Consider the following 27,468-nt stretch of genomic DNA (forward strand, 5'->3'; position numbering starts at 1 on the left):
AAGAGGATACCTATCTCAGTTCCATATATAAAGTAAACATTCGCTCGTAGTAAACATATTCAGGTGTTAAAAAAAAGAAAACAGGGTAACAAGAGAGAGAGAACCTCTCTCGTTAAAGCAGAAGATGATCCGGGAGGCTGATATTCTTCAAAATGAACGGGCCCTCGTTTGAAACAAAGGGTAGACTTCTGTCGTTAACTGCATGTGTGGTCTTTCACGACAGGCTATTAGGATTGCATGGTAAAGAGCAAGTCGTTTGCGGAAATCGTAACGTGTACAATACTGTGCTATTGTACGTATAATAATTGAGAGAACATGTGAAAGGGCGGTAAAACCGCGCATTAATTTTCGCAGTTTCTAATGAAAGCACTTCAAAAGCTCGAAGAAAAAGGGAGCGGACTATCCTCGCCTTTTACACCCGCCAGCGTTACGCCGTAATTATAATTTCCCGACCGTAAACATTATGTACGTGCATCCGCATAGTCGCAATTTGCAACATTAATTCACATGCGCACCTTGGGAAAATTTAGCAACGAAATATAATGACTGAAATACGTGAAAACAGATTTGTAATTGAAATTACAATTGCGCGAAACTTTCCGATATAGAAATAAAACGATATCTTTCAATATTTAATCTACATTTCAATTATGCATTATAATATCGTCATCGATCATTTTCTTCCCACGCATTGATTCTTGCAATTAAATGTTTCGAGTGATAGCGTATATAATTTGTCGGTAGAATATTATTGGTTTAATTCGCTTGACCTTTTTTTATTGCTGCAACACTTATAATACATTATAATCGAAGAGCTTATAAAAGATTCTTTTGAATTGGATATAATTTATAACTTCATATAATTTGTAACAGCTCTTTAAAAATTAATATACATATAAAAGGCAATAAGAGCTAATTAAGTTCTTTCATTAATATTTATTTGTGGAAAAAGATTTATAACATAAAATATTAGACAGAAATAAATTCGAACGTTTCGCCTTTTTCAACCTTCTTCAGCGCATCATTTAAAATCAAAGATTAATAGAAATTAACAATCAATTATTCATAACTGTCAATAGGCAACTGATAAAGGCAACCGAAACGTTCGAATTTATTTCTGTCTAGTATTTTATGTTATAAATCTTTTTCTACAAATAAATATTAATGAAAGAACTTAATTAGCTCCTATTGCCTTTTATATGTATATTTATAAATTCAATTTAACAGCGTCGAAAGTATTCTAATTAATCAGCTAAAATAAAGAATGTTAAGCTTTTATCGTCATTATACGTAGATTATTATAATGATTAACTGGATAATTGCATACTTTTTTGTAAGAATATATAATCACATCTCCCTTGTGTGTGGGGAGAAACAATCATTTTAAATTTAAAAGATATAACATTGCAATTTTTTGCGATTTCTGTGTGTTATACGTAACAATTATGTTAAATTATAATTACACTTAGCAACTAGAAAACACCGCTTAACGAATTTTACTTAAAATTTCTTTGGCACAGCCACCATAGCAAGACAGGGAAGTAAGTTTCAAATTCAATTTTATGTTCCGTCAGTACTTTTAACAAGGAGGTAAAACGTTTTGTGCAATAAGCGCCCTTGTCGTCCTTCCGAGAGGATCAACGTCGGACCTCTGTAATCTTGACATGTAAATTCTTCCAGAATACACAGTAAATTATAATTATCATATATTTAATTATTTCCGATATAGCCACGTCGAAATTTAATCACGTCAAAAGCAGTCAACGTTTTTTTTGTGATTTTACCCGTGAAATTTTATAACAACGGGTTCTCAATAACAAAGCACATATTTTGCATATCAAAATTTCACGGTACACAAGAGTTTTTGTCAATTTTATAGCAAAGGGTTCAAAATATTTTTTTCATAACGGATTTTTCTCTCTCGTTTTTACGATATCACAATAAAATACGTCACGCTTGTCAAAAAAAGAAAAATATTGATCGTTGTAAATATATTTTTTACATACGAGTTAATGATATCATCGAAAATCTCGACATTTTCTATTAGCAAAATTGTCATCTGCTCTTTATGAACTAAAATGTACGCAAACGCACGCGTCAGTTTTTCAACGGCTGATCCATCCAAAAGTATTAGCCTCGAGATAGTACTTGAACTTTTGGCTGAGTCAGCCCGGGCGAGAGAAAGCCTCTGATATAAGCTCTTTGTCGACCGTAAGCTTCGCTCCGGACGCGATGGATGACCGAGCACACACAGACGGCGGATATATCCCTTTCTTTCCTAATAATCCCGCGGGCAGCAGGAAGTCCTACGGGCAAAAAGAACCGACCGATAATCTGCACTTATCTCGGAGAGAGAGAGAGAGAGAGAGAGAGAGAAAGAATGCTGTCGTACTTCGATTCCCGCAACGCGAGATGAGAATAAAGGAATTACGTTACACTAAGCCCTCGAAAAATTGACAGTCTCTCGAGTGCTTCCGGAAAAAATAAACGATTAATATAAGCCTGACGTATTGGGGAAGATATTTATCAAGGAGAATCAATATTAGGAAGAAATGAAAAGCGGATTGAGGAAAGAAAAAAAACAATAAGCATTTTTGTAAAATGACCTTCCATTTTATACACGAATTTTTTTTTTTAATTCTTTTGCGCGATATTAATTTTAACTTAAATCCGATATAGTACATAACGTTTATTAATTTTTTTTACAACTGATCTTTCGTGACACCTCGGTAAAGATGTTTTAACGAGAGGATAGTCTCGGCGAGTTTATGTCAGACAACATCTAACGTACCTTGTAATTCGTCAGCGTTTTGCAATTAATTTACTAACCGAGTTGCATGCTCCAATAAGCGCACCGCCAAATTTCCACTACGCGATTACGTGCTCCATTAATAAGCTTCACGTTAATTAACTACATACTTAATTAATTAATCTCGTTTGACGTCGATAACATGCGCAACTACACTTAAGAAATTTGCCGGCATCCGTTTTCGGCGTCTAATGAACTGACGTTTACACGATGATTGCTCTCTTTTGGCATTAGCGAAATCGAAGTGTCGACAGAAAACCACTCAGATTTAATTGAAATCAATCCTCTCGCGCTTCATTCGAACAGAAATCTTATATAATAAAGTATTTGTTTCCATATATATATATATATATATATATATATTTCTGCAATTTTAGAGAATATGCTTATTTTACAAATAACAATGAGACGTACAATCTTTTCGACATTTCTTTCAAGTCTGAGTTGGATGATATAAAAAATATCCAGAATTATAATATAATTTGGAAACGCAGACGTCTCTGTTGAGCGATGCGACAGGATCGAAAATGAAGAAAACTAATTAGCGAGCTTCATTAGAGGGAGGATCCCCAACTCAACAGCACCCTGTCTTTTGAGAACGACTTCTTGACGATAATAGAGCATGCAGAAGCGCGCGGCAGAGCTGCTCGCGACGTACGTTTCTACACGCCGCACCTGCTGCATCTGACGTTCATCGTATGGCACCGGGACTAATTACGGGCGCCTCCTGTTTAACGGTAAACAGAACCGGGCGCGCATACCGTGGCCCGCGTTTTCCGGCTTCGTTTCTCGGACGGAGAATCTCGAGAGACGACCGACTCTCGGCAACTTTTCGACCCACAGCCCGAAAGTGGGTCGCCGGCAAACGGCAATTATCGTTTCCCGACACCCGATCCGTGGGGAAGCCGGATATGCATTTGACTTCGGTAACGAAACATTTTCGACGATTCGCCGCTCGTTTTTACGAGCCCTAAAATATTTCGCGATTTAATTCATAAAATTTCATAAAATTACAGCATGAAATTTATTGTTATTTATTTAATGCACTCTGTGTCTATATATTATATATGCATTTCTGCGTTAATTACCCTAGACTGAGATCGGAGTTATTCGCGTTTCGAGAAACGAACATGATTGCTAATATCTGCAGAATCTCTCGGATGAATTGAATTTATTGCGTCAAGCGTCGCCGATAAAAGTAAATTAAATAACAGCTTTCTTCTGTTGTTTCTTTTTTCATTTTTAAATTGTCATAAAAACGATCGGTCGCGAAGAAACGATCGATTCTAATGAAATTATACATGCATATGTGATACTTTCATTCGCGCAATTTATATTACGCGTGACACGAACTAGCTCATACGTGTATTCGATAAATATACCTTCTTCCGCTATAAAATCTACATGTATACCTAAATAGGATTTTTTTAAATCTCTAGTTTTCGCACTCTGTTTAATCCGATTGACACTTCAAAATATAATTCGCGAATGTGCGTATGTCAGGAATATTGACCTCTGTATTTATTATTTCGTAAAGTGTCACTGAAGTAAAATTTTTCATTTTTTATCTAGTAATTATTATTATATAAAGAAAAGGAGGAAGAAAGAAACCTAACTTGCTTTTTATATATTTTACATTTTTTACTCCCTTCAGTTGTCCTGTAACATATATTATTTGTCATTACGGTCGAATAGTTTTCCTCGCTGAGGTGATAAAAAGAAAATAGGATGGAATTGTTGTTAACATCCCCTACATCTCAATCGACGAATGTTAACATCAATATCAAACGAGTACTCTTTCGCAATCTTGTGAAATTCATTAGACGATCCCATTTGAGCGTTAATATACACGCAGATTGCGCGCGAAATCAGTTATTACCGCCGGCAGTTTTCGTTTATATCCCTATTATAAAATTCTGCGAGAATAGCATATTTGCGAAATGAATCAAATGCAATAAAGAATACATAGCCCCAAGCAAATCCTTCTTAGTTCTGTAACTGAAATGTTTATATTGTTATTGCGCTAATAGGAACTGCATATTGTAGGACAAATATTTCAGTTTTTCTCGTAAAATGCGACTTATGATATCAAATAAAAAAGTCTTATTTAGAAATAAAGTATTCGAATATATATATATATATATATATATATATATATATATTAGAGAAATACATATACATGTAATAAATTATGATAGCTCTTAGCGATCATTTATTATGATTGATTATTGCACGTTATATATTTTATTTTTTATAAAATAAAATCGGTAATTTTGTACGTACGTGTCCACATTTTATGAGCTTTTAATTGCAATTAATTTTTAATCTACCTTCAATTTAATTTGGCGATTAATTATCAATAATTAGTAGTACATTTTAATTTAAATTGATGATCACTAATCGCACACACAATAAGCTTCTCACATATAAACCTCTCTATTTTAATATTAAATAATTTTTAATTAAAAACGCACGTATGTGTATCGAGACACGTAACATGGCTTGAGATGACATACGATATAAAAAAAAAATGTTTAATGGATAAATCTGATTTTTGTAGAAGCGACTGTGTTCGCGCTTGCTTGCTGAATCGTTGGCTGCGACATTTTACGCTATCAACGCCAAAGTCTGTTCTCGTTAACGTGCCCGAGACTGTAACTCGATTATAAATTATCGTGCGTGTATTTGGAACAACCGAGGTATCGATTAAATCGAATTTCGTGCGTCGAGTCCATTTTTTTTAAACGTGTCTTTTTGACACCGTCGTCGGTATCGGTAAACTTGACGTGGAAACTCAATTCCACGAGGGTAACTCGATTTATCAGGCACACTTCCTCGAGTGTACGCAACGTTGAGGAAGAAAGGTGACGGTGACAACGTGCGATTAAGGGATTGGAAGAAACTTCTCTTTGTCGCTATCACTGCTTGATATGATACGATCGATCAAGCGGAATCAGAATGAAATTTTTTTCTGCTCTTTGTAATTTTTTGAAAGACGCTCGCGCGAGGAGCGCCATTAAATCTCGATTTGCTTCATTGATTCCGAATGCGCGGGTTGCCGGGTCGCTACCTCTACCTCTTTCTTACGTGACGATAATACCAGGTAACTCCATAAAATCGTAATTCAAAGATCGAGTTAAATTCCGTGTGCGTCAGCAATGTGACGAAGTCACAGATAATAGAATCTCGGAAACCGCAGAAATCTCACTATCTGTGTTAATAAAACGTGTAACAAGATTAACCGGCATATAAATTACGTGTATACTGTCACAGACAATTAGCATATAAAAGGAAGTTTGCATAATTTTATTACAGATATATATTTCTCAATATTCTTATATATACACATTTTATAAAATTATAGACTAATCCTTATATATACAGGAAAGTTTTTATCTCAAAACGCAAGCGCGCGTCTTTCTCTTTCTTTCGCAATAGAATATTAAAAAAATAAAAAATATAATATTTTTAAATATTCTTTTTTAAATATTTTTAAATATTTAAAAATAAAAAAAATATATAATATTTTTCAATATTCTTTCGTGCAAAAAAAAAAAATAAAGACAGACGCTTTAAAATAAAACATACAAGGGATTAACACGAGATATGTTGAAACATTTGATCAATTCGGATACATTGACTACACATATCTACCCTCGATGACATATATGATAAATAATAGTTACTGGGCAGACATATAAGGGATCCGATAAGTACATCGATCCCGGGTCACCCTCGACGATCCGAAGTGTCTTTATAAGCGCTCCTCGTTGTAGACGCCGCCGTAATCTCGGGGAAGTCTGCGCGAGTAATCGTGTGCAGAGCCAGGTACACCGGCTCTGCTCCGTTCCGGGAGACGACGACAACCCTCTCTTATCGGGGCGTCGAATTGCTAATCTTCGCTAAACTCAACGAACGGAAATCCAGTTAAGTGGGTGTCGCGACGGGGGATGCGCGGCATATATGCGGAGAGATCGAATTTCCTTTCGGACGCGGCAAAACTTGGGGACAGTTTGGCACCCGATACCTACCATACCTAGCATACCTATCTGCAGTAATCCCGCTGCGCGCTCGTCGTCGTCTCCCGCTGGTGCGAGGAACCTACCAGGCGCGACAGCCTCTCGTCTCTCCCCAGTCTGTCCATCGGTTTACTCAACGTCCACGAAGGCTTAATACCTCATCTTAAACCCGTTCGGAGCGCGTAATCCGCGATAAGCGATCGAAATCTTATTTCGTTTTATATTAATCACAGATTACACTATCTATCAATTTTCTTTGCGTTTCTCTCTTAATTATTTTATATACATATATACGTTTACGTATGTGGTTACATATATGTTTACACATGTGTTCACGCATATATGTTTACATATACTATGTTTACATATACTATGTTTACATACATGTTATAAGTAAAGATTTTACTGCAAAAATATTGTGCTAAATAAATAAAGAAAAATATAATTTTATATAATCGTATATATAAATGATAATATCGTGAATAAATATATTTGAAATAAAATTGAAAGTGTATATTCATGGTCTGTCATTTTTTAAATAAAATTCTAATATCCGTTCAACCGACTTTAAACAAAACATGGTCTGAATTTTTTTCTCGAGTTCTCGTATCTTGCGACGTATATACCAATGGACCTTTCTTTTCAGTCTGAAAAACGATAACGATTTCTTATGCAATATCATACTCCCGAGATACATCTACATATGTATCCATTCTATCGCGAGATACGTATAGTTTTGTGCCGCAATATTCGACACAAGCTGACGTAGAAATGGATCCAGCCGACATAGCGTGTCGACCGGTGCACGACCGATTTCGCCCGCTTCCCTAACTAGCGCTTTTTCCATCTCACGAATTGTTCGCGGACGTTGGACGCAAGAGGGATGCAGCAAAACAGGCGAGGGTGGAGAGGCCGAGAGGGAGAGATATAGAGGGTGATCGGGGTTGGGAAGGGGCGAGACAGAAAACCAGGCCGTTTTTCAAGCCGCTTAACAACCACCACCGAGGTGTACCGATGCCGTCAGAGCCCCATCCCCTTGACGGGCTACTGCATCAAGTTGCAACGTTGCATCGGCGTCCCCTGTTTCGAGCGTGTCCGCCGTTCGCATATCCGCGGGACAGCTAATAAACGCCAATCATCCGAAAGATTGCCTCTGTTCATACCGATCGCACCGGTTCATGCCAGGCAGCGGCTTTTTCCTCAGAGACATCTGCACCTATATGCAATCTCCTATCAATTACGCCGGGTTTGCTCGTCGAGCGACAAGCGCTCTGTGTCTCGAAAACTCCGCGCGAATTTGGTCCGATTGTAGAAAAACGTTGCTCTATCGCGAAAGATATTTTGTAGATTATTATTTATGGAGAATTTACCGGTTTTTCCTTTTCTCTCTCTTTCTCAAAATTATATTGCGTGAAATGAAGGAAGGAGGCGCTCGACATTTTCCTTAACAATTCCCTACCCGCGATTCTACTTCTACTATGAAAACTCCAATATATTATTAGCTTTACTTTGAAAAATCAACATCCGCTCGTTGGTTATCAGAGGGTTGAAAGGAGAAATGTCTCGCGTGGTCGTAACACTGTGTAATTTCCTAAAATAACAAGTTCGTTTCTCTTGAAAGAAGAGAACGTTTAATATTTTATATATATATATATATATATATATATAATATATATATATATATATATATATATCAAATGTGAAAATGCTGACGATAGATTATGACAAAACCGGGAATAACATTGAGTAGAGCTACAATGAAATGTCTGTGAATGGGCTTTATATTTCGGACAAATATCGGGAAGCATTTGAATTCGAGCTTTTAATGGTAAAAAATCGATTTTTTCCACGTCGAATTTGAAAACGATTGTTATCAGTTTTTCGATCAACAAATGTACTCTGCACTATAAATTATTAATCTAACATTTATCGGTTCCTAGTCACAGTATCCTGTGTTGTTGTAGTCATAATAATTCAACAAATAACACATTAATTTTTTTGGTACACACAAGAGATAATTTTATACGAGATCTTAAATGAGACCTGTCATTGTGAATAACAAATTTCTATACACGGTAAAAAGTATTAAAGAGAAAGCTTTTCGAACAATTTGAACTTTGTTATATGAAGAACGAAAACTCTCGTGCGTACACGTAATATACGTTATATACGCAAATGAAGATTATTTAACAGAAGATGCATTATTATGCGAATATCAGGTAGATTAAATAAATACGAAAAAAAAAAATGACGTGGTGTCGCTCGTAGTATGTATAACGGAGAAATGGCTCGGAACGCGCTATTATACGAAACTATTGTGCTACATTTCTTCGTGCCGCATTACGTAAATACGTTTTTATCCTGCCATAGAAATTTACAAAGGCGCTCTGCGTTTTATATACTAAAGGATAACAGCGTTTCAGATCCCATCCGAACATAGCCCGCGGATAAACTCAACAGTTCATATGATTGGGTCTTACGTGCTAAAATAACTTCTAAAAAGGTATAATAATTTATTCTCATCGTTTTTTTTTCTATATTTTTTCCATGTATTAAATATTACATTTTTTTCTACGCATATTCGGAGCAAAATTTGCAAACATTTCGTTATTTGCTTATTGTTAAATCGTATATATTGTATATATTTAATTATAAAAAGATTCTTGGGGGAAAAATATATATCATTCTCGTATAAAAAGCGAAGACAATATACTGGCTATACAGAAAGGACGCGTCTGTGAAATTAATTCCGTAGCGGAGCGAATTTTCGACTGGGACTAAAAAAAGAATCTCACGCACAAGCCACTTCACAATAGAGCGGAAATGGAAAGTGTACAAAATATCCACGATCGCTCTCGAAACCCGTGTGTGTTAGCAGTACGCCGCCCTAGTTTTCCGCTCTTGCCAAAGGAGCGTTTAATAAAGTGTGCAGATGCGGCTTGCCGGAGTTTCCAAATAGCGTCGCGTGTCTGTCGCTTTGAAAAAGCAGCTCGACTACAGCTTCAACGATCGCTCGTGCATACACATCGTCCCGAAAGTAAAAATAAGAAATCACCTCTTCATTCAACATTTATCCGAAAAAAAAGAAACAAATAAAACGATTATACAGGGTGTCCGGTAACTAACGGACCAACGATTACAAATGGATTCTTTGGTCAATTTGGGAACGATTTTTCCTCAGCGAAAATGTCGAAAAAGGTCATCATTTTTCACAACTTTCCAATATTTGTCATTATGTATCTTTATAACTAAGCCTCAAATTAAAATTTTATTATAGTAAACTCTACCTGAAATTAACTGAAGAATGTAATTATGTTAGAATTTTAACTCCAAAACGTTTAGTTTTCAAAAAACCCATTTTTTTCAATCGCTTATAACTCGAAAATTATTGACTCCTCAACATTTTTGCTAAGGAAAAATCGTCTCCAAATTGACCAGAGAATCCGCCCTTAATTATTGGTCCATTAGTTACCGGACACTCTGTATAGATACCATCCTAAGACTATGATTGGATCAGAAAAGCGTCGATCTCGCGTAATAAATCGAGCTGTTCGAGTCGTAGTTGAAGTTTCAAGTTTCGATGTAAGGTTCTGTACGTGAGAAAAGCATCGCGAGTGCATAAACCTCGCGAGTTAAAGTCGGAGCGAGCGATTCCAAGTGCGAGAAAGGCTTCCTCCGACCGCCTTGGCGCAAAGGGTTAAATAAAGCGAAAGGATCTCTCTTTCTCTTTGAAGTAACGCGGTAATTCTCCGAGGGTTTAGACAAACGCGATCCCCCGCAGTCGTATCGATCGCACTCGGCAGAGGAGAAGCTGCGCTTTTTATTATCGCACTGCGTCACCAAAAGCGATAGCGCAACTGGGCTTAACTCTTCTCTCTTTCTCCGAATACCGTCCACAATGGCGCGGCGCTTTCGTCGTAAATAACCGCGGAATAATTCCGCTGGCGTCCCATTTGTAACGGTAAATTAGCAGAGTACCGCCGCTGTGTAACGTCGCTTCGTCTCGCGAAAACCAAAGAGGCGAAAACATCTCGCGCGCGGGTGGTGTTTCGGTAATTAGCGAGGACATTACGTCGCAATTGCGCGCCGGTTTACCCTTGAACTGCCGCATCGCCTGCTGCAGCCGGAGTTAGAAAATTGTGTACGTGTGTGTTTTCGAGAGTAGGAGGAAAGGAAGGGAAAAAAATGCGCATCACGTCGGACTATGAGCGGCTATACGGAAGTGGTATGGACAATTACTCCATTCCGTTGCTTCGCTCCCTCAGTTTCAGTTGCGACCGCACTTGGTATTTCACTGCATTTTGTAATGAAAGATAGAGCAGCAGCAGATTCTCTGTCCTACTCTCCCCCTATATACATATATACATTTATCCATCTCTATTTCTCTTTTTATCTTTCGCTTTTGTGTAATTTTCGTGTACAAGAAAGAAGAGAAGAAATATTATTTTGTGATAATATTTTATACATATATATATGTATATTTGAAATTTGAAGATAAGAGTTATTATTTAATACCGAATATCTTAATAATTTTGGAAAATAAAAGTAAATTCAGTTGAAACACAAAAACATTTTGTTCACATGTAAATTTTTTCTATGTTAATTTTAAATCTGTTTAACCAGATTTGTTTGCATATTTATTTTTTTACTCTGCTTATGTAAATGTCAGCATAATCAGCGTATTTAAATATCACATGAAGAGAAAATATTCAGTTTTTGATACACTCTGCGTAAGGAGCGCATAAATTATGGATCTGTCAGAAGCGCGTGTACTTCGCGTGTATTTCGAAATTGCATTGCGTCTGCGAATAGGCAAATGCAACAGCACTTGAAATGTCAACTGCTCCTTCTTGTTCACGAAAATAACGACAGATGCAAACGCGAATGTTTGCCATCGTGAATATTGAATTATTTTCAGTTAGGATATCGTAAAAATAACTCCCGAAAATTAACATACGTGCGAGAAAGTATGTAAATTTAATGTAAATGTATAAAGAATTATTATGAATTGAGAAAAAATTCATAATAATTTTAGATCGATTTGCGTATTTCGTTCGCAGGAAATCAAAATAGTTCAATCCGTTGTTATCAATCTTTTCATATATACATATTTGTACATATGTATATATATATATATATATAACATACAATATGTATGTGTATGTATATGTAATAATAAAGTTAATTGTTATGCAATGATATTTCATCATTTTATATCCGTCTGGAGGCATACATATTTATAACGAAACGAGATAAATCTCGAATTCGGAAATGCGAATAATTACTGCTTCGATTTAACGATCTATGTCTCCAATAGTTATAGAATGACAGAATCTCGTCATATAATAATTAACTTCATTATTATTTCCGCACGTGAAAACAAAGACCGAAGAATCGTCCTCATATTTCGAGGAAAAACGTATCGATCCAATCACGAGCACGTGACAATCGAGAGAAAAATTGTCTCGATTCTCCCTCGCATATAATCGTACCATTTTTAAAAACTCTCACCGTGTAGAGAGACGTCATAAATTATCGGCCTTATTTGAGGAGATATCGGGGACAGCTGAACTGTATATTAATTCTGTGCGTCGCTCGAGGTCGAGTTCTTCGCGTGAGATGCCAGGAGTTAAAAGCCACATCTCTCTCTCTCTCTCATCGTACACGGATTCAATCCAGAAACCCCTCGAGCTTGCAAAACAACCACGCTGTGCGCAGCTTGACAAACTTACGTCGATGTGCATGCGCGGTGGAGCACACACAGGGACCGTTCGTGGTGACGTATATAAGCCCGGCCATGACTCGCCCCTATATGTGCATACGATCGCGATGCACATAGCGGATGCGGCAGTATCGCAAAAGGGATGTCTACATGCGCGCCCCGTAAGTAACTCGGTTTATCTTTAGCCGAGGGATCAGCGTCCGCTGACGAGTTTTACGATCGCGTCGAGAGGCCGCGCGTCGCCATTCTCCGGCCAAACATCTCTTTTCACTTTCTCGAGAGAGATTTGCAGAAACGAGAGGCGGGTTGCTTGGTTGTTGCGTTTACGCAATCAGGGAATTGTCGAATAATCGCGCGACGACGCGGGAGATGTTGCGGTGACATTTTTTTTTTCGAGAATTATGCTCGACTGGATTGGAACGCTATTGTCTTCTTTGCATTGTTTGTGTGTGTATGTGTGTGTGAAAATATTATATTAATATATAATATAAAATTGCAGTATAATATATTATATTAAAATATTATATTGTATTAGAGGTGCTTGCAAAAGTTCATATGGCTACAAATATATGGCGCGTTGTTAATTATGATACCTACTGATTATAAAATCAAATAAAGTGCATCTTCGTCGTTGATGTTGTAATCATTACTTTTTTTAATCTTTTATATTTTATACCACTTTTCACAAATAACAGCGGATACAATATTCTCTCCGTATGGCTCACAAATGAGTCTTTTCGTTGTTTCATCTCGATTAAAATGATGAAGCATACAATATCGAAGATAAACTTTATCTAGTTTCATTTTCAATAGCATTAAATATGAAGTTATATTCGGAATTATGATTTATTATCAATTCTGATTGAATATTTGCACTAAAAAAATTGTTGACTTGACTAAACCTTTCAACTAAATATTATTTTATTAATTGAACATATATAAAAATATTTAAATTAAATATAACATAATAAATCTAACGCGAATAATGTATATTTGACTTAAATACAAATATATATTAAATTAACAAAGTAGTAAATTACTTTTGAAAAGTTTGATCAAGTTAACACATTTTTGTTCAGTGTGGTCAACATTTAAAAATAAAAAAGTAACTTAAAAGAAAATAATTACACCTAATACTATTTAAAAGATATTTACTTTCGCACACTGTTTGTGAGAGAAATCGCGCAATAAATATCGACGAAATAAATGTGATTAAACTTAACGTATATGCGAGAAAATTAATATACGTGATGATGGAGAAGATGCGCGTAACGTTTTAAATGAAATTATTTTTACGATAAAACTGTTATTTACAGTGAAAATAATGTATTCATATATTAAAAATATGATACCATTGATTTTACGTCAATGTTATCGATGATATTACTAAAATGTGGCATATATAATCGAGCAAACTGTAAAAAAGGAAAAATTTCTTACTCATTAGTATATATATAATGAAACAATATCTATCATATTTTTACGTCGATCGATATACGCATAATGAAAAGGCGTTGCCGCGATCTATTTAGCTAAATGACATTTATTGCTATTTTTCCCAAAGGATATTTCGCTGAGTGGAGAAGTGAATAATGCGCAACAAATTATATTACTTTCGTGGCCGGCGTATATCAAGATGTCGAGCCGGATATTAACGGTGCATATATACGATATTTGCATTTCTGCGTGCGTTCGAAGCACCGCTGCGCGCATTATTTTCTTAATGAACACCAAATACTGCGTTATATAATCAGTGTTTCTCTTACAAACGGTCGAGACGGTCGGACTCGGTGACGAGGTGCAGTAATGACAATTACACTACGAGCGAATATACTTGACACCTAAATGACGCCAGGCGCGAATTATCTCGGAATGAACGCGTTATTTCGCTGTAGCGAGTCATAAATAATAATACTGTCAGCGCTTGAGGAGCACCTGCTAATGACACGGCTCTTGTTTCCTGCGCGGACGCAAAAATCAATAGGCTATGACGAAGATAGAGCGACCTAAGATATCTCGCATTATTTTTCTACAAAACTTTCAATTCAATAAACATCGAATATCAATATTTTATATAATACAATCTTTTTCGAAATCGAATAGATATATATTTTTGAGAACGTTTCGTCGAGTAAAGAATCCAACAAGAGAGAGAACTTGTTGAAAATCGAGAAAATTATACGACGCGATCTAAGGAAGATGTTGAGATTCTAATTTGAATGCGCGTGAAAAATAAAAGAGTTCATTGAGCGATATAAGAGAGAGAAAATGGTCAGAGACAATTTCATTAATAAAGCCTTGCGCGCGTCGTGTTACTCTATTTATCTCGAAAACAGAGTCCGCGCCCGTCCGCTCGTAACAACGTGACATACTAGTGTCAATTGCATCGTCGACGTGTACGTCATGCAGCCTAGCAATTAACTCTGCACCACAACTCACGTGGACTGCTTAGAATCCGTGTACTTGGAAATTCGAAGCTATACTTTGAGGCTTTAAAGAACCCTTAACTGTGAACGAGACACGTTCGTTGCTGGCAAAACACATTTACGAAAGTCGCTTAGATTTCGTACAAAGAAAAAATAACAAATCAAACGAAGGAGTACATATTCTCAAAATACCCGTATATTAAATCGATCGGTTTGGTTTAATGGCGATTTAACATTTGATCCGCATGAAAGGAAGTTTCGAGTGCCGTTAGACCGAGTTAATTTAATCCCATCGCTTGAAATCCTTTGATTAAAATTCTGTATCAGCCTCTCAACGAGTTTCCCGACTGCCTTAGAATCCTTAAGTATAATTGGATATTTGAAACTACCACATAGTGTATTTATTTCATAAAGTTATACGAACAATTTACACTTCGCCGATTTACTTAGAAGTTGTATTCGCATCAAAGTCAATTCACCAAATTTTGTAAATGTTATAAAATCAATCAGAGAGAGCTTAGAGAAAGAGAGAGAGATTGCAACGCAAGAATAACATAAATTAGAGAAGCATTCTCCAGCAATGATATTTAGGAATTGTAAGATTTTCAAAAGCATAATTATATATAGATATCATCTTGATAGAAGTCATAAATTTATAAAGAAATGACGACTATAAATTCCATATCGTTGAAAATATATTGCGGTGTGTTAAATTTCGTTTCATTATCACAATTATCGTAATTGGGCACATCTATTTTCCCATATTTTCGGTATCGAAAGATAAATCAACCATTTTGCTTTGCGGAAAGTAGGTCGTGACATATGCCATCAGAGATTTCTATCTTGATAGTCCATCATGTCAAACAACGCGCGCTGACCCGCTTTGTTGAGAAAATAACTCTTTACAAAAGTATTAGTCGTATGTACGTCGTTCCGGAATTGTTAAAAAAAGCGGTAAATAAATGAAAAAAAGCATTTATTTATTTGTTCGTTATGCAGTGATTCACGGTTTGCGACACATGCATACGCATTACTATTTTCCATAAATGTCACAAGATCCAAAATATTTCTCTCCCCGAGAATTCTCCCGAATCAGGTCGTATAGGAAAGGACATTTTATTTATCCGTTTCCGATATAAGAAGAGCACCGAAAACTCAAGTTCGACAGTTTTCGAAGGTGTACGTCCCTTTAAGACATCCGCCTCCGACGCGACAATTAATCCCCTCTTAAAATTTTTTACAACGTTCTAAAATGCGACACGGTAAAAGGATTTTTTTTCTCTACATCAGAGCGAAATTGAAACGCCAACCTCTCTTTTTAATCGCAGATTAAATGCGAAATTGAAATGATGTATTGCGTATGACGGACGGGGGCATAAAAATTCCTTTTCGCGACGACGGGCGCGCGGAAAATCGAATCCACTGCAATTAGCTACGAGATTAAATTGAGACGATGAAAGCTGCAGACGCGCTACTGCTCGACCGGATTTGCATCGCGTCGCGTCGGTCCAACGAGAATCTCCGTGGAGATCGCTCGCTCTCTTTACCCACGCATTTCGCGTCTGCAGATGCCGACGCAGAAGTAAACTTCGTCATCTCGAGAGTGGGATGGATGGATGCGAATGGAGGAAAGAGCTTGGATGCGCTCGTCACACTTCGTTCTACTTGCCCGTCGTAATTTGTCCGTCTCTCCACTTTGTACCTGGTGCTTCTTCGGTTCCCTTCGAGTCCGCCCTCATGTCCTCCTTCCACGAGCTTGTATATAGCGAGTGACGTAATTCCCGCGAAACATCGTCAATTCAGTTTATTGAACGATGTAAAAACCATGCAACCACTCACGAGAAGGAGAACGAAGGAGCCTTTTGAAACATCGCGAAGAAGTGCTTGATGTGAGTGCCCGGCTCTCTATCCACAGTTTACTACATGTCTTTCGTAATCCGTTTCTACTTTGCTTCGCGCCTCTGAGCATTTCAAACTTGAGAACGAGCTACTCATAATTCTCGCAACATTATTAATTTAAAATGTAAAAGTCAACTGTATAAAAACGCAGGAAAGTATTTTTTCAAAATTATGATAGAATGGTTAAATGTGAATATTATATATTACTAAGAAATATTGATGAAAGATATATTTGTTGGTTTATTTTTCGCCAATTGTAGCAATTATTACGCTCGCAATATGGTACGTCTAAATCTATGGAAACTGATGAATAATATTTGTTTCCAATTATAAATATAAGACCGTATTGATTTATAAACCGAATTTATTGAATGTATATACAATAACGTATGAATTTATATATATATATATGTGTGTGTGTGTGTGCAATGTTGAGTTAGCTATACAAACATACACATATATATTATTTATTTCATCGTGTAATATATATATATATATATATACACACATGCACACAAACTTTTTTCTAATCAATATATAATATTGATAACTTCCTTTTTACTGTTTACAAATCGTACTTGTTATACCATTGTGATATAATGCAAATTTATGCAAAAGCGGATTTGCTCACGGTCAGATGTTTGGATGGTTTTATTGACATCGTAATTCTCATTCATATAACAGAACTATCGTCCTTCTTACATTATGCATGCGCTTTATGCATACCACTAGCAGGATAAGTAGCGGCGTAATTAGCGCGGTGTTAATAGTTTGTATTACTTGTTTGATACAATTCGCTTTCTTCTGCCGTATAATTCGCATTACCTCGTTGAAACTCCACTTTGTCGTCTCGCGAGAACAATGGAGTAATTTATATGAATCCCTAAAAGCACAAAGTGAATTGCATACAACGCCTCGGGAGGGATTTATTCGTCTCTAGCGGTGTAAAATCGACGATAATATTTCAAAAAGCTCGCAACATTCAACATTACCGAGTTAATTACGCAATAATTTGCTGAAATATCTGCCAAAGAGCAAAAAAATTGTTGATATACCATATATTGCATATTTAAAATTTTAAAAATGAATAATGGGAATCTATAATTTTATAAGTCATTTTTTTTTTAATCGATCGATGCAATAACTTACAAATATAATTTATATCTCTGTAAATTATATCTCACTCTAACTAAGAGACAGAGCAAACTGTAGTTGCTTAACTTTTGGCGTAAATTTTTGAAATGTGTATCTATTTATCATAAGTTTAGTTTGGAATTGACAACTTAAAGAGGGAGGCGAATAACGTTCGAAGTTTTATCCTCTCGCTTCTCTCTTTTTTAAATATATATTTAAACGACGTAATTTTTTATATAGACTGCTTTTTCGAATTATATTTTACCTCCACTGATGAATGCAACGATAATAAAGAGATATATGACGATCGTTTCTTTGATGGATACTTAACTTTATAGGTGCACCAGTGCATTTGCTCGACGGTGAGCGTTTACCGACGACTTAGGGAACATAAAACGGAACAAAAGAACGAGCATTTAGCATATAGGAGGAATGCGTGATCTCTCCGATCTGACTCGTCCTGTTCGCTTTTACCGTGCGAAACTTATGAAGCTGAAAATCCTCGGGTATCCCGCACTTTGCTGCATACAGTTTCGCGCGTCTATTCTTCGTCCGCTTTGCGGCTTGACGCCGCCGCCACAATATACGCGATCCGGCGTTATAATAAACGGATGACGAGCACAGCATCCCGCATATCTGATCCCGCGGTTACATTGGACGGAAATTTATGCACTATAATAAGACGCACACGCTAAATTTCATGTACTTTAATTCATAAAAAAAGAACAAAGTAGATCTTACGTTTGATATGCGTTTTAATTTTATTTTTTTAATTATTTTTGTATAGATGTATAGGAATTTTTTTTAAGAATTAAAAACCTATATATAGTAACTATATATAGTTACATTGAACGGAAATTTATGCACTATAATAAGACGCACACGCTAAATTTCATGTACTTTAATTCATAAAAAAGAACAAAGTAGATCTTACGGTTGATATGCATTTTAATTTTATTTTTTAATTTATTTTTGTATAGATGTATAGAAATTTTTTAAGAATTTAAAAAAAACTATATATAGTTACATTGGACGGAAATGTATGCACTATAATGAGACGCACACGCTAAATTTCATGTACTTTAATTCATAAAAAAAGAACAAAGTAGATCTTACATTCGATATGCGTTTTAATTTTATTTTCTAATTTATTTTTGTATAGATGTATAGAAATTAAGAATTAAAAAAAAACTATATATAGGGTGCATCTAAATAAGTGCGAAAAATCTTACCAGATGATTCTATAAGAAACCCCCTAAATTTTCGACAAAGAATCATCTCCTGAAATTTTTCGCACTTATTTAGATACACTCTATGTGTATATATAATATATTTAAATTCAAAAGAAATACAATATACACTGCTGTTTATGAAAATTGAACAGTTGTATCATTATTCCTTCACAATGTTGCAATTTTCACAAAAAACAATATATATATATATATATATATATATATATATATATATTTGTTTTAATTTCTTGATGGACAGTTATTAAAATAATTGCATGCAAAACATTTTGAAAATAACGTTTTGATACAAAATAAATATATTAAGACGAATGTATATAAATAAGATTGGTTAAAGCGAGTACTTTGGGGCTACCCTTATTCCGCTCAGCATATTGCAAATTTCCTGACGTCGCTAAAGCTGGAAGTTTGCGTTATTCTGCCTTAACAACGCACCGTTTCACGCATCTATCCTGTCTGTATTCTGTGGCACGACAGAACCGTTGTAAACGGTGTATCCGGGGATATAATAAACAGTTGATGGACCTCATCGCTCTCGTAGCGTACAGTTGAATTGCACGCATTTATTCAACCCTAGCATTATGTAAATTAATATTTTGCAACCATTTTTTTCTGGCGCGTTTCGTCAACCTTTTCTCCACGCAAAAACAAATCTCTCGCAAATGAATATTTAATTACTTGAAAATATATTATGAAGAAGACGTCGTAAGAGAGAGAGAGAGAAAGAAAAAATGTGTGTGTGTGTGTACAAAATAGATTTATTTTCTCAACAAAAATTTGATTAAAGTCGCTTCTTAATATGAACGTTGATTTCTCTCCTGCATTATTCGACATTAATCAAAGTATATTTAATTTCGTTTTCTATTCTTGAATCTCTCTCAGCGAAATTCATCAAAAAATTTAGTGAATTATTTGCTTATATTTGAATAATTATTAATGCTTTTTATACACATCGTGAACTGATTCTGGATTGTCGAAAGGGTTTTGCAAAAGAACTTGCTTTATTTCTTTTTCCATATTGTTTTCAAACGAATAAAAACGCGTAAAGTATTGTGTACGATAAAGTATTGTGAAATACATATATTCCGAATACTAAATTACACAATTAAATTAATGTCGAATGTAAGTGTCTTACACAATGCGCAATTAAAATATACGAAAATTAAAGAGAGACTAAGTCTTGTGGAATGCTTGTTCAAAAATAAGCGAACGAGAACATTATCAAGATCGCGTAAAGAGAAGAAACCCCCGTCGGCGGTTCATGGTTCCCAGCACAAAGGCGCATTATCCCACCGAAAGAAATCCTCATAACGAATGTCACGGTTCGCGGGTCCCGCGATTCCTGGTCCTTTGTGCTCGGAGAAAAATCCGCGCGTTAAATCTCATGCTTGTCAACCGGCGCCATTCTTCTTCTATCTGTTCCAGAGCCCGACGCCGCCGCAATACGTGTTCTGGTATCACAATAACCGGATGATAAACTACGATACCACGCGCGGCAGCGTGACCGTACAAACCGATCCAGGACCAACTCAGAGCCGGCTGACGATTCACCAGGCGGTGGAGTCCGACACGGGCAATTACACGTGCAGCGCCTCCAACACCAAGCCGGCATCGATCTTCGTCTTCGTCACCGAAGGCAAGTATAAGCAATGTGTTTTGTACAGAGAACAGAGGCTCCCTTAATCAATACAACTCCCGACGCGTTTATCCCCGGGGTCTCTTAACTATCTTCACCGAGAACAAATACGAGTAACGATATACTCGGGGAAGATTCAATCTAGAATATTTGTTCCAACCCGAAATACACATTTGGAGACTGAGAAATTATAAGGAAATTACATTATCTTCAATTATTCTCGAATTAATTTCAAAATCATTTTCATGGAATACTTAATTAATTAAGGTCTTAATTATTTAATATTGAAATCGTGATATACGGAGAAAAATTAAATGTGCCGATCTCCATTAAGAAAAACCAATTATGAAATTTTCAAGAAGCTGTAATTGAGAGAATATTCGATTAAAAGACTACGCAATTTTTATATCATATAAATTTCAACGTCGTGTAAATAATTTCTAAATTATATAAATGTCAAGGCATTTATCTTTCTCGCTATATATTTAATATTTTTTCTATAATATAATGTATCAATTACTTTGCATAACGTAAATATATGTGAATAGAACGAAGAAATAGTAATACTGAAAAGAAATCGACAATTTTTATCTTAAAGGATGCACGCGTGGATGCATTTTGATAAACAATAGTCATTCAAGACGATGACAAAAGATTACGATGAAAAACACATTGTCTACACAGAAAACGGTAGAACAACATCTCTGAAAATTGCCTTAATATCCTCGACTAAATAAGAAATCTGCCCATTTACCGGTCGATTCCGCTTCGGGGCACAGTTCTCGTTTTTCGATACGATCGTTTCTGTTATTTCCACGTTTTGCGCGCGTAGATTGCGTAGAGAGAGAGAGTATACGTGGCGTCACATCTACGTATACACGACGACATGCGTGTGAACGACGAACCACCCCGGTCCTTCAACGATCGATCACTCGTCGCCGACCACCCTCTGATGTATATAAAATACATATATACATACATATATATATATATATATATATATATATAACGCGCACGATTTAACCCCTTTCTAACAAGGGCCATGACTGACGAAGAAACCCAAGGCTCTTCCAGCAAAAAGCGGTCTTCGTCGGGGCTCCATGTTGTCGTAGAAAAACCTGCGCGCAGAGACTTTAACGGCAAATCGCTCGCAATTTTAGGCGTCCGCCAGATTCACCGTAATTGATGTGAAAGGATGAGAGAACAGAGTCGCGAAAATCTTAATTGGATTACGAGAAACTCGGTCGGCCAGAAGATTTATTATACGGATATATGGAGAGAAAGATAGGGTGAGAGAGAGAGAGAGAGAGAAGGGGTGCACTTCTCTCTCTCTCTCTTGTCTCGCCGAGTTAAACGCGTTTTCACGGCCCTTTGATACATGCATGTCGCCTTTCGCGAAGAAGCGAGTGGATCTCTCGCGGTAACAGCTGCGATTAAACATGAGATATTACGTTCTAATTATATCGGATAGGCAGTGGGTATCATAACGCATCTGTTCGCGAAATGTACATTCGAGTAATATTTCATGGAATTTAATTAATAACACTACGCTTAAACAAAGAGCGTCGTTTGTCTCTAGCACGGCGATAGGTATAAAAAGAGTAATTTTTTAGTAAAATCGTCGTATTATGAAATATAAAATAGGGACGATCGACATTACACACGTTCGAGCATTAAATGTAGATTCCACACGCGATCCTTTATACGGTCAAATGGGGTGATTTTCGCGGACGATCAAACGAGAAATCCGGCCCATAAAATCGATACGATTGTCCTCTTGGCCGGTCAATAGCACGTGTATATATTTTATATATTATATTATATGTATACAATGCAGCGGTATATTCGGAGCAATGCGAATCCATCCGCATACGTGATAAACCGTTATACGAGAGCGTCCCTTCTGTGTTCCACGAATGTACTAAGCTTTCAGGTTAAATTTTGAAGATATGGACTCCATTACGGCACACCCGGACTGGCGCGAATTCCGCGCGTGTATTCGCGTTTACGTAGCGCGCGCGATTGTCTATATACGTTTATGTACATCCATATATGTATATGTGTGCGTTTATATATGTTTGCGTAGCACTCACACTGACGTACGAGACGCGGTACGTAATTCACAGCCCTGGGAACATATGGGGCAACGCCTCGCGCCGTAAATTATGGTAAAAGTGTGCATGCGCCCGCGTTTCGGAAGAGACACGTATCGCCGATGAATGTTGCAAATCTGGCGGGTCCGCGCGCAACGGCGCGCACCATGAATTTTGATATTCGAGAGACAGGAAGAAGGATCCACCCTCCTCCCTCTCTCTCTCTCTCTCACTCACTCTCTCTTTCTCTCTTGAGCGCTCGCCATTTCGCTTTTTTTCCCCAGCAACAAATTTACGACAGGATTATATCATAGAGCGCGTACGTGTGTGTGCGCGCGTGCGCAATCGGATATGATGTATTGATAGGCCGGGTCAAGGCGGCCCGCGATATATTATTAATGACGATCGGTGACGTAATGCCTGGGACAAATGAGATCGTCACCGAAGGCGCCGAGACGTCGTACAAATATTGAGTCTAATATCCGTGTATTATACACTGTAGAAAAGATATGTAGTATATATATTACATAACATATGTAAAATTACGTAAACAATGTGTAAAATTGCAACTTCATGTTTATCCATGACTCAATTGTATCAAAATTCGTGTCACCGCTTTTGATATACTTCTATACTTTATACTCGATTAATTTTTTTTTTTTTTTTTTGACAGAAATCAGCTGATAACTGTTAAAAAGATTAATCGAGTTTAAAGTATTCCAATATATTATTTAAAATATAACTATTTTAATTTTAACAATTTGTTTTAGAATTATTAACAAATTAACACTCTCAGTTGACATTCGTAAACAAATATTAATAAAGCGTTAATTTGCTAATTAAATTATAGTAATATGTTATAAATAATATGTCATAATCATAATATCTTATCCGCGAATAATATTTTGTGACAGATATCAGCTGACTATTAAAGATATTAATCCAGTTTAAAGTTGTGATAACATAGGTATTATCTAAAATACGTTATTTTTAGTTTTGTAACATTTTATTAATATGAATATTTTTAATTCAAGATTCATCTATATTAATAAACTAATCTATGTTAAGATTTATATACAAAGTATGTAATTTTACATATATTTTTTATAGTGTATATATTCAGCGTAAGCGGATAGTTTGTAGAGGTATTTCGAAACAATTCTCTTTTTTTGCCAATTAAAAATAAAACCTAATTACGGGATCGCTTAAAGTTAAACGAATTGAACGTTACGTGTTTCTGAAAAAAAAAATAAACTTCAAGGGGATAAAAGTGCGGAGATTAATGAAAGTAAAATTTTCCCTTCTTCGCGCTCGAGTGGAAATTTTCTCTCTTTAATTCCCATACGATATATACAGAATTCTCTTCGCGTCTAACGCAAAATTCATGTTGAAAATTACACGCGCTCGTTTAATATCTCTGCGTATATGTTGGTCGTGAAGCGCGTGTAACATCAACGCATATCCGCTCTCGCGCAAGATAGAATGAATTATTACGCGTACGAGATAATGAGATGAAGTCTCTCTGCAAGCGCGTTGATGACATTGTCTTTTGACCGAGATTTTTGACCTCCCGTCGTCGTAGCTACGAATTTCCACGGATGCATTTAGCTATTAATGACAAATTCAAAGCGCGACTTCTCCCAAGTCTGAACTATTCGGTTACAGCCACTACAATTATGTTTCTAAATATTCCCCGCGAGATTATTGCGTTGCTCGAGCTCTATGCTCTAATGATAGATCGTCGTAACTACCGGTTGGTTATTTCTGGGCTGGTTAACGCGTTGTTTCATCCGTTCTCCGTTATTCTGACCCGCCGCGGTAACAGTGGAGGGAAACGCCGCAAAATCCTTAATGAATATTGCAGAACTTGAGACAGCCGCTTTATCCAGCAAATTCCGCGAGCTTCGCTTCATGGCGAAGAGTGAGGGATGCGGAAGGGGATGAAGTCTTCGTGTCGCGATAAATTATCTAAGCGTCGCGCAACGCTCACGGTAAATTGGCTTAGCACGGCGATACCAGGATGGGGCAATCTTATTAAAGGTGGGGAACGCACTATCCTGGAAGACGACGCCGCATCGCGCCAGTTCAAGCGAGCTTTCGAAACCCCGCGAAAATTCCCGACCGGCCGAAAACCAGGTGTAATCAGATCGTAAACGAACGGATGATCTGAACGCGCGCATATATCGCAACCTTTTTCTTTCTCTCGAGACTAACCGCGAAATTGCTCGTAAACTCTTATTTGGCGCTCTCGCGCCAATTGTAACGCCTACAAATGGCCCGCTTTGTCGTCAGGATTTCCACGACAAGAGTGTAATATGTAGTTCTTCGGGCAGTAAAAGCGCCATAAACGTGTAGCGAGTAGCCTGTCCGATTTTTATATACACACGATTCTCGGATGCTGATTAAGTTTTCTTACGAGCGCGAGTTTACGAATGGTGTGGCACATTTAATATAAAAGCAACTTGTGCGGTTAAGGGTAAAAAAAGATTGAAATGAAAAGATATTAAATACATATAAATATATATATTCGATCTATTTTTTACCATTTCTCTGTATCATTACTGCGAATATTCTCTGACAATGTTTTACATCTTTATTTTATATATAATAGGAGAAACGAGAGTAAAAAAACAATGTAATATTATGAGAGGAGAAAGATGTAGAACATCGCAAGAGAACATTTGCCGTATTAGTGATACAGAGAAACGGTAAAAATAAGTACCAACAGAGAATAAATTTCCAGAAAAACTTAATCTTAAAATGATCGTAAACAACAGTATACAAAATGAAAATTAACTTAGCGATATTCAAGTGTCCTAAATTTATGAAAGAAATTTTAAAAGCAGTATATACTGTCTACTAGTGTCGAAATATGCTTTTTATTTACGAATTTTATTTTTAAACAGCAACTAATTCTTTCAAGAGTATTTTAAGAGACCGAAAATGTCGCGATATAACAAAGAGATAAATCTCGTGAGATGCAAAAATAAAATTTGTTCTCGAGAGTTTGGTCATAAAATAAAAGAAGAAGACAATAATACATCCGTAGACGGATAATATTTATCCGTCTTCATTCTTTTAGTTGATTGAGCCGTTTCGTTTATCATGAAAAATTTATGAGCCAATGGGAAAATTCTTATTAAACGCTTCTTGCTACGAGGCAATCGGGGCATTAAATCCTCCTGGGTTGTGCCAGCTGTTTGTCATTAGGTTTTGAAAGCATCTTTATAACCGATGCACGTAGGCCGTAAATGCTGAAATGCACTCTGACCCAAATCACGATTCTCACGTAGATTCTGGATCATGCATCCGAAGCATCGTGTTACTTTTATGAACATGCTACGCGACTCAGTGAATATTTAAAATTATTTTGATATACTCCGATTATCATTTTCTCGCGTTTTTTTTTTTTCGATTAATTCGAAATTTGTAAAATGCAGTAGAGATTAAAATAAATATAGTACGATTAATTATCTATTATTTTTTGTGCACATCTCTTCTTATATATCATATATAATATATTCTTATAGAGTTTTATATACTCATCAGATAATAAATATATACAGAATTAAGTGTGTATATATAAATATTTCATAATAATCTTGCATTTGCAGATATCTTGGCAGAAATTAAAGAGTATTTAAGAGCTTCTGATAAATACATGAGCAGGGGTCATTAGATCTCGCAATCAATGCACGTATTCTGTAAATGTTTGAATACACTTCGATTTAATTGACAAAGTTTGTGCAGAATCTTATTCAGAGCTGAGAGCTATTCAGTTTCCGCAATCAATACTATCGGCTCTGGTAGATGAGTTAAGCTCCGTCATTGTTAGTCAAGAACGCGAAGTCAGTTCGGTTACGAAGTTACGACACATACAAAAATAATCTGTAAAACAACTAGATGCATTATAAATAAAATCTTCAGTGCGGTATACCTGCTCCAGAAAAAAAATCTTCAAAAAAGCTCTCTCGAGTTGCAATATATATTAACAAGCAATATTAAGGGAAGCGGTTTTTATATTTTTCTTTTATGAAAAAGAAAAATAAAACGCGCAACAAAAGAAATCGTAAAAATTCTGTATCTTCTGGGATTTCGAATTCTGTCCCAGAGTAAAAATTTACAACCGCGATAAACATACTTTGATATTAATATTGCGTTAATATCGCGCCGCACACACGACGGTTTTTGGTCTTACCATCAAAATAATTTTTTTAGAGCATAGAATGGTAAAAAATATAAAAGAGTAAAGGGCGGCCTCAGGCGAAACATAACGATATTTACGGCGTTAACCATCCTATAGCCGAGTAGCTCATATTTGCGGTATTTGACGAGTATGGGGAATAACTCCGTTTAACGGCGGGTCGCTATGGTTCTATTTGAGAGGAAACATCATCACGGTCTTTCCAGAATTGGCGCAAAACCGGAGCAAATATCGGCCTGTGGTTAATTAACCGCGGAAGTTTAATCAGCGGAAGTG

At 36.3% G+C, this 27,468-nt stretch overlaps 1 protein-coding gene across 4 annotated transcripts in view; it reads left to right on the forward strand.

Moving 5' to 3' along the window:
* dpr12 (defective proboscis extension response 12) overlaps nucleotides 1-27,468 on the forward strand; it is a 258,329-nt gene that overhangs the window by 214,402 nt on the left and 16,459 nt on the right. For all 4 annotated transcript variants that reach the window (XM_029300488.2, XM_029300485.2, XM_029300486.2 and 1 more), the window contains exon 6: nucleotides 20,685-20,895. In XM_029300488.2, coding sequence (XP_029156321.2) covers nucleotides 20,685-20,895 — 211 coding nt within the window. The remainder of the gene's footprint in view (nucleotides 1-20,684; nucleotides 20,896-27,468) is intronic.

This window comes from Nylanderia fulva, unplaced genomic scaffold (assembly GCF_048542155.1).
Source record: "Nylanderia fulva isolate GAGA-0341 unplaced genomic scaffold, ASM4854215v1 Scaffold14, whole genome shotgun sequence".
Lineage (NCBI taxonomy): Eukaryota > Metazoa > Arthropoda > Insecta > Hymenoptera > Formicidae > Nylanderia > Nylanderia fulva.